General features: G+C 49.0%; 1 protein-coding gene across 8 annotated transcripts in view; it reads left to right on the top strand.

Annotated features, from left to right (window-relative positions):
* Dclk2 (doublecortin like kinase 2) overlaps positions 1 to 12,142 on the top strand; it is a 149,545-nt gene extending 137,403 nt beyond the window's left edge. For 4 of the 8 annotated variants that reach the window (XM_027926771.2, XM_027926770.3, XM_027926773.2 and 1 more), the window contains 4 exons: positions 3,122 to 3,218; positions 4,550 to 4,630; positions 5,937 to 6,053; positions 10,780 to 12,142. In XM_027926771.2, the coding sequence (XP_027782572.1) occupies positions 3,122 to 3,218; positions 4,550 to 4,630; positions 5,937 to 6,053; positions 10,780 to 10,995 (511 nt within the window). In that variant the 3' untranslated portion in view covers positions 10,996 to 12,142. Of the gene's footprint in view, positions 1 to 3,121; positions 3,219 to 4,549; positions 4,631 to 5,936; positions 6,054 to 8,716; positions 9,571 to 10,779 lie in introns of all 8 variants that reach the window. The other 4 variants (XR_011708027.1, XR_011708025.1, XR_011708026.1 and 1 more) reach the window with 3 other exon arrangements.
* The last annotated feature ends 4,072 nt before the right edge of the window (positions 12,143 to 16,214 follow it).

Below are 16,214 nucleotides of genomic sequence, written 5' to 3'. Positions count from 1 at the left end.
ACAGGAATGTGTGCTCACGACTCCCTCTAGTGTTTATAGTCACCAGTGCAGCCTGGGTGGGTCCTTGGTCTGGGGGTTTGCTGCCTTTTTTTTTTTTTTTAAAGACTTTTTTTTTTTTTTTTTTTTTTACTTTTTAACAATTGAAACTCGAATGGAGCAGTATGTGCTTATGGATGGCTACCCAGTGGGCAGCAGCTTCTTTGTGGGATCTAGATGTGACCTTGGCTAATGAGAATCGGTTGGCTACACTGAAAGCTGCCCTGCTATGCAGAAGCCGACCCCAACAGCCCCAGGGAGCCCTCTTCCAAAGTTAAAGAAGATGCTTTCCCTCCTTCATATCATTGTGTCGAAACAGTCTGTGCTATTAAACACTAGTTACAGAACCTCTGTACAGCATACAGAGATGTTGTAAGTAGATTTCCTATCGTTATAGTATAAAAAAGTATAGGGAATGTTATGGAATTGGGAACTCAAAAGATATATGATTATGGTTTAAAATAGATTATCTACATAAATTTGTACCTGAAGTAAAAGTTCTTTAAACAAATATATCAATATTTTATTTTTTGCTTCATTCAGAAGGCAACTTAAACCGAAAACTTCTGAGCTGAAATTGTTATTTGGAATTTCCAGTTTCAGCGTCTCTGACCACCAAGTCTCTCATTCTTTCTTTTTCCGAGGTTTTAGGGTTTAGCTCTGGTTTGAAGACGTGTTCTCCTCCACTCTTTTTTTTCACTCAGATTCATCTGTACTAGGAAGGAGATTGGTTTTTGAGAGCACTCCAAATTTCCGTTGCTGCCTAGGCAAATCTGTTCTTAGGGCCACTGACAAGAAGTATTCGTAGGGCAGAACAAGGTTCTTGATGTTTCTCTTCACTCCCTAACTGAGGCCCTGGGACGTCAGTCGTGGCCCGCCTTGCCTTGTCTGACCGGGGATGACTTGTCCCTGGACAAGGGGTGTGCACTGACTCTCTTGTTGTTTTGAGGTTTTTCTTACTGGTCAGTTTTCAACATCCAGCACCTGCTTCCAAGGGCTGTGTTGTTTTAGAATTAAAAAGTGCCAGAAACATCTCAGCCAGGTGGCAGAGTGTGACAATACATCCAGTGTGGGTTCAGAGTAGCTGATGGGTTATCTTTGGTTTTCTCTTCTTCCAGTGGGTGCTACAGCTCTTGCGGGTCATGCTTTGGGGTCCCTCCTGCTCTAGTTGCAGAGATGCCCCAGGGTTTTGTTTGTTGACTTGGGTGAAATCTCCAAGTGCCACAGTCCTACTGACAGCTTCCAGTTACTTATGAACAACAAGAAAGCTAAACAGATTGACAGAACATAGGCTATTTGAGATTGCAAGGAAATCAAGGTGAGATGAGTGGAATAAGGAGGAAGAGCTTGAAGGAAAAATTTCAGAAATAGATGATCATTTTTTTTCTGTCTTCTCCTAACACGGTCTGTTGTCCTCTGGTTTTCTGAAGGCTCCTGTAAAACCTCATTGTGTCCCTCTGTGTGTTCTTCACTCATTGTGAAAGGGGTGTTGAGCTGAGTGTAGTCGTAGGGATGAAACAGTGAAAGAAAGAAACCTACAACCTACAAGGAAATCTGTGTGTCCCCGAAGAAGGTCTCTCTTCAGGCAAGAGGGAGGGTCTCTCCCATGCCTGGCTGTCCAGCCTGACCTTCTCACCGTGCCTTTGTCCAGGCTGCGTGGACCCGCAGATGTCCATCAGGCTGGGTGTGGTTCAGAGCCCAGGTCTTCACAAAGCTCGCAAACTCTTCTTTTTTTAAATAGAACAAAAACGAGGCTGCCTTATCATCACAGAGCCCTAGAATTTGTCTCTAGACACTGCCATAAACCATCTACATCTAGGGATACCGCGTTTGTCTTTGTCCCTCTCTGAGAGCAAAACCCTGAAGGCTGGGTGGAGAAGTTCCGGGAAATGCCACACACTTGCCGGAAGTACAGCTTCCACTCCTGGACGTTGAGCTTGGTCCCAGACACCCATTCTGAATTTTCTGATGGGGCCCAGTAATGGTCCCAGAAAGAGAAAGACTTGTCCCTCCCTCTGTCCCTCACTCCAGCCATCTGTGTGCCCACAGCACTGTGGCTGCCAAGAAATTGCCAAGAGCCTCAGACTTTCCCACTAGTGTGTTCACATTTCCTGGTGCCTTCATCTGAAACTCGTGTCATTTCTTCATCAGGTAGCACTGTGCATAGTGTGCACCTGTGGGGTGGGACCCTCTGCACAGGGGCTCGCGGGGGATGCCCACCTGGGAGCCGCCAAGGCGGGTTTGCTGGGTCTGTGTAATCTCAGGTGCCTCCTGGGGGAGGCTCTTCCTTGGGGTCTGAGAGAGGGTCAGGTCTTAGTTGGGGAGCTGATTCAGTCATGGATGTTGGATCCAGATTCTGCGCTCCCTCGACTTTTCCATAGGTCAGCTGTTTCACTGATCTTTGCTGTTTTATTAGAAACAGAAAGAGGACAGTCACATGTATCTGACTCAGGTTTGCTGCTTCTCTACTCCGCCATGAGAGAGAAGTGAGGACTGGTTTTTGTTTTCATTTTTTCTTGAAATGAAAATTTCCATCACTTGTAGATTCCGTTTTTTTTTTTTTTTTTTTCCTGAGTCATTTTTTTATTGTGGTAAATCTCCATGAGATTGAATTTGACATTCTAACTGTCCCCACTCCACTCATCCAGGCAGGGTCTCTTTGTGTTGCCCAAGCTGATCTTAAACCTGTGGGCTCCAGTGAGCCTCCTGCCTCAGCCTCCCTCACAGCTGGGATGACAGGTACATGGCCTCCATCTTAACCATCTTTAAGTGTATGGGGTAGTGGCACAGAGGACTCTCATTGTGCAGCCATCCCTACCATCATCTCCAGAACTTTTTCATCTTCCCAAACAGAAACTCGGCATTCGTTCAGTGAATTTCTTAAGTTATCGTCTGTTTCTCTTATTCCCAGGCCTGCAGAAATGCTCTTTGTCTCCTTGTCTAAAAGGAAAGATTGTGACTGCAGTTGTGACACACACTGAGACATGAAAGGCCCAAGCCAGGGAGACCGACTCCACTTCCCGTGAGCATTTCTTTGAAAAACTGTTGGGTGACTTGACTTTTCTCCCATTTCTTTGTCACTTAGTGAGAACAATCTCCAGGAAGACCTCTTCGACCAGATCTTGGCTGGGAAGCTGGAGTTTCCAGCGCCCTACTGGGATAACATCACAGATTCAGCCAAGGTACCGTCTAGGCCTGACTCTGTGGGTTGAACTATGTCATGGGGTACTCACCTGTAACATGGGGCATGTAGGTCAAGGACTTCTTCAATTTTTAATGTATGGTCCTTCTTTAAGTCCACCACCCCGTGGTAAAGTCCCTGAAGTTCTTAACCAAATGCTGAAAGCCTAACTGACTGTCTTCCTGGTCCACCATGCCTACCTTGTTCCTCTAATCTCTAAACATTCATTCTTTCATTAATTCACAAAGTATGTATTGGCAGCTAACAATAAATGTTGGCGAGGATTTGGAAGAAACGGTACACTCATTCATACATTGCTGGTGGGACTGCAAATTGGTGCAACCACACCAGAAAGCAGAATGGAGATTCCTCACAAAACTTGGAATGGAACCACCATTTGACCCAGTTATCCCACTCCTCAGTATATACCCAAAGGACTTAAAATCAGAATACTACAGTGACAAAGCCACATATAGCAGCTCAATTCACAATAGTCAAACTATGGAACCAATCTAGGTGCCCTTCAACAGATGAATGGATAAAGAAAATGTGGTATAAATACACAATGGAATATTAGCCAGAAAGAAGAATGAGATTATGGCATTTGCTGGTAAACGGATGGAACTGGAGAGTATCATGCTAAGAGAAATAAGCCAATCCCAAAAAACCAAAGGCCAAATGTTCTCTCTGATATATGTGGATGATAACACACAATAAATATGGGGTGGGAGGGGACAATAGAAGTTCATTGAATTAGACAAAGGGGAATGAAGGGAAGAGAGAAGGGATGGGAATAGGAATGATAGTAGAATGAATTGGGCATAACTTTCCCATGTTCACATACGAATACACAACCAGTATGACTCCCCATCATATACAACCATAAAAATGGGAAGTTATACTCCATGTATGTAGAATGTCAAAATATACTCTACCATTATGTATATCCAAAAAAAAAAAAGTAAAAAAAAAAAAAAAAAAGAACTATGTGGGTGCCTATCAGAATAGAAGAATAAACTCACAAGTCTTGCTAAATTGGCAAAAGGACTAAATACTGCAGCAGGACCCTGTGGAGTGACAACAACCCAGAACTCCTAGGGAGAACATCTTGATTTCATGGAGGCCTGGGAGAAGCCTTCTCTTGCACTGCCGGTGACACAGGTGGATGGCTCTGGTAAATGCCTAGTGGGCACAAAGAGTGTGGCTTTCACATTCAGTGTCTGAGCAGCTATGTGGCCTGTTCCCTGGAGCGCTTGGTGCAAGTTCAGGTTTCTATATTCTGAAAATTTTCCCCTTTTTCCTTCTCTGTGGTCTTCTTTCTTTTTTTTATAGGAATTAATAAGTCAAATGCTTCAGGTAAACGTTGAAGCTCGGTGTACTGCGGGACAAATCTTGAGTCACCCCTGGGTGTCAGTAAGTACCCACCTTCCCAGGGAATGGATGTCTGCCCCTTGCTCTGTTTTGTACACCAAAACTGTGTGTGCATGCTCTGCAGCATCTGGAATCCCTGCCTTTCCTAATGAGCAAGTAGCATACAGAGAGCTCTCTGGAAGAAGGTAGTTGACACCAGGGTGCCAGAGTCTTAGATCCTGCTCTGTGAGTAACCTAGGCAGGTAACCTCTGGCCCTCAGTTCCTCATCTTCACAGAGAGGAGGCTGGCAGTGTTCTCAGAAGCCTTGTAGGTCTTGCCTCCTGTAGTTCTGGGTTTTCAGGATTTGCCCCAGAGATGAGCATGTTCAGACTGTGATCGGTGTGTCCACATGGTCATAGGAGAGCCCTTGTGGGACAGCGAGTTTGAGTCCCTTCCAGAGGCAGGTGGAGGTGTGTGATGTAGACTAGCATTTTCTCTGAGCTTATTGTAAAAATAGCAAACTAAATTGTAAATGTAGGAGTCTCCAGAGAGTTCATGTACAGCCAAGGGCTCTTGTTGACTTGGGGGCTCCCTGGGCCCTCCTTCTACTACCCTGCTGGCTGCTCTCCTGGACTAAGTGACATGGCTCTTGAACCAAGTAGCTGAGATGCCACATCTTTTGTGAGCAATAAAGATGAATAATTAAATGAATTTCTTTTGGTTGTTTTGTTGCTGGAGATTGAATCCAGGGCCTCACGCATGCTGATCACGTGCTCCTAACCTCCCACTGTCTTTTTTTTTCTTTCTTTCTTTTTTTTTTAAAAAAGGTTGGCTTCAAGCTTTTGGGCTCAAAAGATTCTCCTGGCTCAGCCTTCTGAGCAGCTGAAGCTATTCACATGCCAGGCATGAATTCTTGATGAAAATGATAAATTGAATTGTTTTCCATGTTGCCATAGGAGGGATCAAGCTAAATTATGTGCCTTGAAAGAGGGTCTCGGAAGCCTAATGATTGTCCTCCTTGTGCATTGGAGACCTGTGCTGGCTCCTTGGTCTTTTCTAGTTCTCAGGAGTGGAGTGAATGGTCTAGGGTCTTTCTGAGTGCATGACATTTCGGAGTCATAACAATAATTGTGTGTGTGTTGCTGAGGATCGAGCCATTGCCTCGTGGATGCTAGGCAAGTGTTCTACCACTGGGTTACAACCCCAGCCCCCAATAATAATTTTTGAAAGATACAGTTCCCTTACTCCTGTGGCTAGGATGGGCCTATTTAAGGAAGAGGAGGTTGGTTGGGTGGTAACTGCTACAGGAAAGACGGCTTCCATGTGAGGATCAGAGACCACTGTTTGTGATTCTTTTCTTTTCTGCAGGATGACACTTCCCAGGAGAACAACATGCACGCTGAGGTCACAGGTAAACTAAAGCAGCACTTTAATAACGCGCTTCCCAAACAGAGCAGCACTACCACCGGGGTTTCTGTCATCATGGTAAGTGGGGCACAGAATCTGCCACAGGGAGCCATGGCATCTGGCCTGACTGCTGAGCTGGCCTCGAGTCCTCTGAGCCAAGAGCTCAGCTCGCTGGGAAGTCGGTGCCTTCCACGTTCCTATGTTCACGTGAGGATGGGCTTACACATGGAGGGCACTCAACTTCCCAGGCCTTGGGCACTGGGGGTGGTGCCTGCAGGTGCCAAGGAAGCCAGACTGACGGGTCCAGGTGCCAGGAGCTCCTGGGCAGCAGCCTCCACCTTGTCTCCCTGTCTTGTTTAGAGAGAAATTTCCAGCCCCAATGGGGTGTGCATTGTGAGCAAAGGCCTACTCTAGGATTCACACATAGATTATTCTATGGGATAAAAGAGTCAAAGGTAGACAAATTTGATTTTTTAAAAATTGTGTTTTGTAAAAGACAGTTTGGGAGCTTTTGAAATTACAGAACAACATTTAAAAATTTTTTTTTCATGGTTAGTAAAATGTTACAAAGTAACAAGAATCACTGTGTTGGTTTTTTTTCCACTTTTTTTTTTTTTTTTTTCAATACTGGGGACTGAACTCAGGGGTGCTGTACCACTGAGCTTCATCCTTTGCCCATTTTATTTGAGACGGGTTCTCACTAAATTGCTGAGATGGACCTGGAACTTGTGATCCCCCTGTGGAGTAGCTGGGATTACAGGCGTGTGCCACTGCACCCAGCTTCCAGAGGTTTTTAAAGGAAGCTTACCTAAATAAATAAATACAACAAACAAAAGTGAAAAGTAACATTAAGATAAGGGAAGCCAAAGGAAAGTAACGGCAGAAGACACTGAGTGAGGTCAGTACACCCACTACCAGCTGTCCAGCCTCAGGGGCGGCCCCTGTCCCCTGGGAAAGGTTCTGTTGGTTTCCTTCCCCTCTGGAGGGAAGACTGTGGCTTCTCGCGGCAGCTTATAGTCTAGGAACTTGATGTAGGAAGATGCAGAGTACACACACACGTGAGCACACGTGTGTGCACATATGTGCAATGCACCCTTGTGAATGGGAACTGCTCTGCTGTCCTGGTTGAGGTCCTCCACCACAGTCCCAACACCTGCTGGCCTGTCACTCTCCTCTCCCCGGGGGAGGCTGCCTTCACTTGGGGGCCCTGTATGTCCCCACAGTTCCCCCTGCTTCCCTGGGAAGTGTGCTGTCCCCTCCTTCCCCAGACAAAGCGTGGGCCTTGTGACAACTTGCAGGACTTTAGAGTGCTCCATGCCAGAGATGCAGGCGGCCTCTGCAGTTGCGGTTTTTTCCCCTAGCAGTTTTAACAGTATTTTGCCAAAAGCCTGGAAAACCCGAGTCGATCAGTCACAGAATTACAACTTAAACGCTTTGGAAAGAGCCATCTCGACTGAGCCGACAGTGTAAAGGCTTTTCACATGGCTCCCTCATGAGAGCTGGCATCAGGGGTGGGATAAGTAGCATGCAGCCTTGCCACTGCTCACGTCATAAGGCTACTTCTGGGAAAGTTTAGAAAAATGTTAAAAATTGGCGTGCACAGGCTAAGGATGCAGTTCGGTGGAAGGGCACATGTTTAGAAGTGAGAGGACCTGGGTCCCTCCCCAGCACTGAAAAAAAAAAAAAAATTGGCATAGTCGGCATGCAATGAAAAAACCTTAAGAGAGATTCATTGGCATCAACATAACTATGTTATTAGCCTTATAATTTAGAAGGAAGAATCTCTACAGCCCTGTGCCCAGAATTCACTCGGTGATCAGGTGATCATCTGCTGGGTCACCTTTCAACTCAGGGGCCCAGTAGGAGTCAGTTAGGTTCTGGGATGATTGGCTGCTCTACCTTATGGCCCAGAGCAGCCTGTGTTCTGGATAAGGATGCAAACAGAACCTATATGTGGTTCACCAAAGGTGGTTGTCCGTTTGCTGATGAAGTTCAACAGTCAAACATCAATCTTCTCAGCTCTAGAGAAGCTTGTGTGAATGCACCACCCCTTTATTTGTAATTCCAGTGGTGACTGTGGAAGCTGCATGTTGACATGCATGCTCTCTGGTCATTCTGTGCTTTTTGGCAGGGTCCTGTCTAACCCCGTGTTCCCCACACAACTCTGCAGGTTGTCAGCTCTGAGGAACTGCTGAATGGCACTGTCACATTCAGTACCTACAGGAGAGATCCATGAAGCTTGTCCCTGGCAGTACCCATTCTCAGTGGCCCAAAGTCAGCCTGTGAATTTTGGCTTATTCCCAAAAGTGGCAGGAAGAGGAGGCCTCCTGGTCTTCCTCGCCCAGTCTGGACCTGACCTGGGGCATGGTTGTATGGGGGACGTGTGTGATGCTCTGTGCCTTCATCTTCATCACCATTACCACACGTCTGAGCAGTTTTAAACACATTTTATGTCAAAAAGTAACCACAAAATGATTTTCCCTGGCATGCATATGTCCTCATTACTGGGATATATGAGCTAATATAGTTTCTTGCAGACACAGATGACGGTAGAAATGGGGTGTATGGCTCTTGTGCAACTACAGACGGGACCCTCCTGCCCCATCACTCCAATGTTTTCTGACCCTCCATCCCCCCAGGGTTGATGCCTGAGGCTCCACTGAGAAGATTTTAGGATAGGAATTGGTGAATAAACCTGAAAGAAGTAAAGCTGATGCTGTTGTCTGCATTTTATTTGACAGTTTGATTTGACAGTTTGAGAGGCACCTCAGAGTTTCCTCCTTTACCCAGTTGAGACTGTGGGAAATCCCGAAGCAGAATGCTGGTATTCAATGTGCTGTGCTTCCTCAGAGCAGCTCCTAATTCTCGGCCCTCTTCCACGCGCATGCTTCTCAGACTCTGTGCTCCCAGGCAGCCCTTAGCTTCCTCCTAATGAGGTGCTTCCTGACATCCTCCCTGCCAGCCGAGCACACCCCTGGAAACTACGTGAAAACTTCTCAGCTCTGCACTCTGCCCGCCTTACCTGATCCTTCCCTGATCAGAAGCTGGCGAGTGCGAGGGAGGATTCCAGTAGTTCTGCTGTTTTCCCTCAGGGGCAAGAGCGTCCTTTAGGGCACGACAGGGATCTTACCAGTGTTTTTGTGAGGGTTTTTGTGTTTCTCCAACTACATTTCCAAAGCTGAATTTTTATCAATAGGATGGTCTGATGCCAGGTAGCCTTTGGATAAGCGAAGATAATTACATGGGACAGGGCTCTGGTTTCAGGGAGGACTGTGTTTGGGGCGTATACGTCCATTTCCTCGTGACTAGTCCTCAGCCTGCTTAAGGAAGGACAGTGCATTCTGCGGGGTGGCTTCTTTGTTCATCCCGGGTCTCATCCCAGCCTCAGATGAGCAGCGGCCATCTCGTGGCAGAGAAGGGAATGACAAGGACCCTGCTGCCTGCAGGGGCCCGGGGCTGGAGAAAGGCCCCGCCCATGGAGCGCCTCCTCCGCGGGGGTGGGGTGGCCGCCTTCCGGGGGCCCCTGGGGGACATCTGGGGTTGCTTCCTTAGTTTAAGGTAGACAAAACTGTCCACCGTGTTGCTTCTGTTGAAAGTAAGTCTGGTTTCTGTCCCCGCTTCTCTCCTCCCTTCTCTCGCGCTCCCGCCGCCGCCTTGCTCCCCCTGCCTAGGTCCCGGGCCACGGTACGTACTAACCGCACCGCCACCGCTGCCCCGCTCACGTGCTGCCCCGGGAGGAGGAAAGGAGAAGTAACGGGACAGTGTAGGGTGGCTTTCTTCACCCGGGAATGTGCTGTGCTTAATGGTAGAAAAAAATCAGCGTTTGCTGCCTGTTTTCGGGTTTGGGGGAGGCCTGGCCTCCAATTCGGGGGCTGGAAGCAGGTTTCCCCTGGGCTTTGCCCCGCGCCGCTCCCCGGTCCTGGGACTGTCCTGGGACTGTCCTGGGACTGTCCTGGGGAAGCTAGTGCTGCTCCACCGAGGCCCGGGAGGTGGCTGCGGGGCTCTGGAAAGGCCAACTGTTGAGTCCGAGTCACGAGGTGATAAACTGCCTCTGGATCACTGTCCCCTTTAGCTAAAGGCACCTGAGAACTGCCATCTCCCTCACATTTGGAAAATCCGAGGTGGCAGGTTGATGGCCGTCCCTAGACAAGCAGGCAAGAAGTACTGGAACTGAGTCGGGGGATGAAGGGATGAGGACGGTGGGTCCCAGTGAGGGGTCAGAGGGCAGAGTGACTCCATGCCATTCCGTGGCTGGGTCTCTGCTCCTGCATTGAGGCAGGTTAGAAACGCTGAGGTGTGACAAGATGAAGAGTCCCCCTTAGTGGAGGAGAGGAGCAGGTGTGGAGATATGGAGGAGATTGCTCCATCACATTTCCAGGCCTGTTAGAGATGACACAGCCATTTGGGTCATAGGGCAGTATTTATGACATTTGAGAAGTTTCTTGAGACAAGTAATCCATCAAAGACTGACTGGCCTTAGAGGGTTTGCTGAGTGTCCCAGGAATCTCCTGAGCAGTGATGCTCAGGACTTGGGTGTGGCTCAGAACAGAGGTGCCACCACAGGGCACCCGGATGGCACCAGAGTGGCCTTTTCCCTGGGCCACCAGCCTGGGTTGTGGGAGGGCCAGAAGCCATTGGCAGTGGCTTGGGGAGGGGGGGGTGTCCCCAAACCATCGCTTCTTTAGGCTCTGGTAGACTGGGTTACTTCTCCTCTTCTCCTCCTGGGCCCCCTGCATGCTGTCGTGCTCTGACTGTGGCAGCTGAGCCTGGGCCAGGGTAACGTGGTCTCTGCGTTTCTCCCCAGAACACGGCTCTAGATAAGGAGGGGCAGATCTTCTGCAGCAAGCACCGTCAGGACAGCAGCAGGCCTGTCGCCGAGCACCCGCCCGCCGCGCCCTCAGCCGAGGAGCCCCCTGTGGCAGCCCTGGCCCCTGCCCCTCCGGAATCTCCCTCATCCCCCTCTCCTGCCGCTGCCACAGGCGGGGAGCGGGTAGGAACTTGGCGTCGCCACCGAGACTGAGCCCCCTGCAGAGGGTCCTAAGCCAGGAAGGCTCCGCTCCTGCCCAGCCTTGCTGTGCCCTGCCCCGAGGGAGCCTCTCTCTTCTGACTGCTCCAAGTTTGTTGGCACCTTCCGTGGGCTGCCTGGGGACCAGGAGCCAGGCGTGCTGCAGCCAGTGCAGGGCTTGGCCTTGCCCTGCACTCTGGACTCTGTCAGAGTGGACTATGTCAGCCCCGAAAAGGCATCCGAGGGACTGGGTTGAAATGTCCATGTTTTGGTGCGGTGGGCACCTCGCCGCTTCACGGGCAGAATGCAGCGGATCTCAGGCACTTGGGGACTTGGATGACCAAGCCCCTTGAGATCTCTTCTTCAAGGACACTTGGCGTGCTGTGCTCCCTTTTTCATAGAAAAGACACAGACCTGCATTTGTCTCTTCCTGATGGTCTTGTGAGAGGTGACATGATACTTATCTGAGGGGGGCTGGTGGGGATTGGCTTCCTGATAGAAGCAATGAACACCTACGAGGACAATCTGGTCATTGGCCACTAATTCTAGACTTTGCGAAGGACGTTCAGGTACCCGAGGAAGCAACCGGACCGTTCGGCTTGAAGCGTTGGGTCACCTGAGACCAGGTGGGCTATTTATTCGTACACGGACCCCAGAAAGTCACATCTTCCCTTGAGGGGACATGGTTTTGCCCAACTTCTCCCTGGTGTGTTAGGAAATGTGAATGAGATGGCCTTCGTCTTTGGGAGCAGGCCGGGCACCTGTGGGCAACGTCGTCCACTCTCCTCAGCAAGCCAGCCCCGAGCGGAGCACAGCAAACCTGGGGTCCAGAGTCACCCCACGTGTCCTCTCATCAGCTTTTTTCATCAGGAGCCGGCCAGGAACCACAGCAGAGGCACTCACCTGAGGCACAGCCAGGACTGGGTGGGAAGGTGCTCCTCCACATCCTATATGAACCTTCTGGAAGGCTGCTGGCAGTTTTTCCTCCTTTTCCACCACTCTGCTCTTTTTAATGATTGTACATAACCCGTGTATTTGTTTTACCTGTTCATCTTCTAAGCTGGGGTGAGGGGTGTGTAGTTTATTCTCATTGTTAGACTTTTTTGCCTTCTTACAAGTGTCCCTGCCCTGCAATAAATACTTCCCTCTTCAGAAAAAGCCATCAAGGATGGCAGAGGTTTCTGTGTCTTGGGAAGGACGTAAGAACCAAGCACCCCTCTTGGATGAGGCCTCCACGGGCGCCAGTGTCTGATCACCAGGTGGAGAGGGAAGCTTGGGAAGAAGGTGAGGAGATGTCCCTTGGCTGGTTTGTGTGAGCACAGGTGCTCCCAGAAAAACAGGCCATCTGTTCGCAGTACAGGAATCGAATCTGTAGCAGGAAGGTCATGCTTCATGGGGGGAGTGGAGCAGGGTAGCCACTCTGTGTGTGGCTCCCATCTCCCTCTCAGGCTGTGCTGGCCACTGTCTGGGCTGCATTCGGTGCCTCGAAAGCTGCAATGCCATCTGCAAGGCTCAGGTTTCTGTACCCTCAGAAGGTCTGCTCACCTGTTGCTCCAGTGACCTTGGTCCTGCCTCTGCCCCCAGCTTCTAGAGGCTTTACAACCCCAGGGCTTGAAATCCTCCTCCTGGCTCTGCATCTTGGTTCCAGTTGCTGAAGAAATGACCTGAGCTGATAGGCCAGGTGGCATGATCATTTCTGGGCATTCCAGGTCAAGATGCTGGTCATAAAGTGCAGGTGGGTTTCCCAGGCTCACAGCTATAGCAGGGAAAAACTTCAGGAGGAAGGCAGTTTCAGATTAATAAGGCATGGTTCTAGAACATTCTGCCTGTGTCTTCTCACTGACTGGTTAAAGAGCACCTTTTTTCATAGCTTTCCACAGAGAGTGTTTTTATTCATGCTGGGGAAGAGCTAATGTAGAGGGAGCAGGCCCCCACCCTGCTCAGAGCCCAAGAGTTGCACCCTCCCTCAAGCTGCCAGGCTCACCAACATTTGCTAAAGGACAGCCAGGGCAGCACCAGCCCCTGGTATCAGGAAGAGGGACCCTTCTTGTGCAGCGCCAACCCCCTGCTAGGAGGGGATGCAGACAGGAAGTGGCACAAACCAGACGCAGCAGCACCACCCAGCATCCTTAAGTAGCTGATTCCTTAAAAACCTAGAGAAGGATGAAGTGATAAAGGAGCAGAGGAACATGACCAAGGTCACAGAATTGGCAAGAGCCAGAGCCACAATGCATCAATCCCATGATGTTTGGGGGCATCCTGTTTACCCAGAGGCAGCAAGGCCTGGAGGTGAGGGGTCATTTAAGTAGTGGTCCTGCATAACAGTTCTGCCACCAGAAGCAGATTGTTCACTTGGCCATTTGTTGAGCAAACATTAAAGGTCTGACTTTGTAGAATCCAAATCAAATACAGAAACTGACCTTGGAGTGGGTGTCTCAAAAGGGAAATGGTGACCTGCCGAAGCCATCAGTGGGTGCCTGCTGGGCTCAGCAATTGGGCAAGTGTCTTATTCTCTCATTCTGTCTCCTCCAATCTCCATCTCTTTTCAAAAAGGCTGCCATGACAGAAATATAAGGAATATATGGATTGAATGCATTTGGCAAAACCCCCCAGAATATTGCCACGGCTCAAATGGAGAAATGTGAATTGGGGGATAGGATAGTTCAGGAAAGACTAGCTGTACTGAAACAGAAGTGCTGGTTACTGTTCTCTTGGAGAAAGCCCTAGAGCAGTCACTGTCCCATGGAACATAACACAAGTGGCACGTGTTACCGTTTTCTAGTATTGCATTAAAAATTTAAAAGAAACAGGTAAAGTTCATTTTCAGAGTATATTTAACCAAGCGGAATGTGCCAGTTCTGTTACATAATTAGCAAGGTGTTGCCCTGCTACACTGCTTCATCCTGAAGGTCTGGGAGTGGAGAGTTGGAATGATCCCTGGTTCACTGGGAGTCAGCAAAAGTGCTTCATCTTAAACCGCATCATGAGCACTTGTGCAGATCTGGTGGTAGGAGCTGAGCCCTCCTGGTGTACAAGTTCTGTTCTGGGGCCTTGGTGTATGAGGCGCAAATAAGGCGCCAGTCATCCAAAAGAGGGCAGCAGGATTGGTGAGGGGGCAGAATCCCCGGCAGCCATGGTGGAAAAATCTGCAAGGTATTAGAGAAAATTTGAGGCACATCATTCCATGCCCTCTTGCCACATAAAGAACTTTTCTGAGCCAGGCATGCTGACGCACTCTTGTAGTCTCAGTGACTCAGGAGGCTAAGGCAGGAGGATTGCAAGTTTGAGATCAACTTAGGCAATTTGATGAGACCTGTCTTTAAATAGAAAGTCAGATGCGCTGGAGGTGTAGCTCCATGGTAGAGCACTCCTGAGTTCCATCTTCAGTTCTATTCTGTGGAAAGGATGCAGACTTCCTTCAATCTCCCTGGATGGTCAGCCTGAAGTCCAGTAGGAGGCACGAAGGTTCAGCATCAAGAGGCATTTTAAGCAAGAGTCTATAACAGAGTGGGCCAGGGATAGACTCCACTGTTTTCTACAAACTGAAAGCCTGGCTCTTGGAAATGCGTCAGTGTTTGTTGGTAATCACAAAGCCTTCTGTTTGTGGAGTGTTTTATCCTCTCTCACCTGAGCCACTCATGGCCTAAGAGATGGATACTGATGATTTATGTAATAAGTAAGGTCAAGTCTTGGCACAGGCAGGAGCTGGGACTTGGGGCTTTTGGCTCCCAGGCAAGTAGCCTGTAATGAGGCTGTTCCTGTGGGTGTCAGAGGTGCCTGGGGGGATCGTATGTGTCATTAGATGGGGTGGGGAGATTTTTCTCTGGAGGGGGGTTGGCATGTGTGACCTTGCCTCATCTTGGCAGAGGTCTTTGGTGCTATCTTATGATATAAGGCCTTGTCCTCAAAGACAGCCGTGGGAAGTGAAGTCTCTCCAGTGCCACATGGTTGAGGGGAAGAAAAAGGCCTATCTGGTACAGAGCCACTCGTTTGCCCCTGTCACGCCCCTTCCCAAACACAGCTCCTTCATTTGGGCTGGAGCTGGGCTCTTGGGCCTCCCGAGGTCAGGATGGTCTCATCTTGACAGAGGAGTCTGGCAAATTTGGGTTGGACACCTCAGTGCTTAGGTGGAAGTTGGGTCTGAGGAATGTCTCTCAAATAATCCAAGTTCAAAGCTGAAGGGCACCGGCGTTATCCACCAGGTATGAGGAAAGGCCAGTCCTCCCCAGCTCTCCCACAGCCTTGGTTTGGGCCAGGGAGAATATTCCTGAACTTGAGACGAGAGATAATTCATGTTTCTGGTATGTAATCACTGAGCTCATTAGGAGTCAAGGGAACGTTCGTCTCCTTCCTTAGCCATTTCCAAGGAGGCAGGCCGCCAAAGGCCAAACCTGGTCTATTTTCTGAGCCCTCCTGCTCTGTCCCAGAGATCTGGTCACATTCCTTAAATAACAGATTTTCAGACTTGATGGATTGGTCATATTCGAGTGAGAATTGATAGGTGAGGGAAGGAAACTCTTTAATTTCTCGGTGCGAGGCATTTTAAAACCAGGCCTAAATTACCATCAGGAGGGGTCCACTGTGCAGGCCCGTCAGTGCGGCCTCTGTTGGGGGTCACACAGCTTCATCCCCAGCCACCTCTACCCCAATATTTTTCTATTGCTTTTTTTAAAAGAAGTTAAAATTGGATAAAGTATATGAATATTGAGCAAACACTAAAAAATATCATGTTAAGCAGGTTCTATCATTAAGAGTCCTGTGTTGCGGCTAGGGTTGTGGCTCAGCAGCAGAGCGTGCGCCTAGCATGTGCGAGGCACCATTGAATTACTTATGCCAAGTTAATATTCCATGGTTGACTGTGGCTCTACGAACAGCAGAGGCAGTGCAGGCGCAGGTGTTTTTAGGTTCCAGGAGGCAGTGGCTTGGTCAACCTTGCTCCTGTAGCTTACGAAGAGGGAGGAGTGTGCTGTCTGGCTACACTCCTTGTCCTCTGCCATTTTTCTCCATGTTTCTAAAGCATAATATTTACAAATTTAATACCAGTGAGGATGTCTAGTATAGTTTACCATAATTGGCATTTCTGTGGTTTTAAGATGTACCCCCCCACACACACTAGTGTGTCTATTGTCTTTCTTCTTAATGGTTTATAAAATAATGTGGAGCTTAGATGGAATGGCAGAGTCCCTTGTTTGGTCATTTCTAAGATTCAGGGTTGGGTCACTTGTGAAGCTCTC

Source organism: Marmota flaviventris, chromosome 7 (assembly GCF_047511675.1).
Source record: "Marmota flaviventris isolate mMarFla1 chromosome 7, mMarFla1.hap1, whole genome shotgun sequence".
In the NCBI taxonomy this organism is placed as follows: Eukaryota; Metazoa; Chordata; class Mammalia; order Rodentia; family Sciuridae; genus Marmota; species Marmota flaviventris.
The sequence above is the reverse complement of the archived record's forward strand: the minus strand, read 5'-3'. Positions and strand labels throughout refer to the sequence as shown.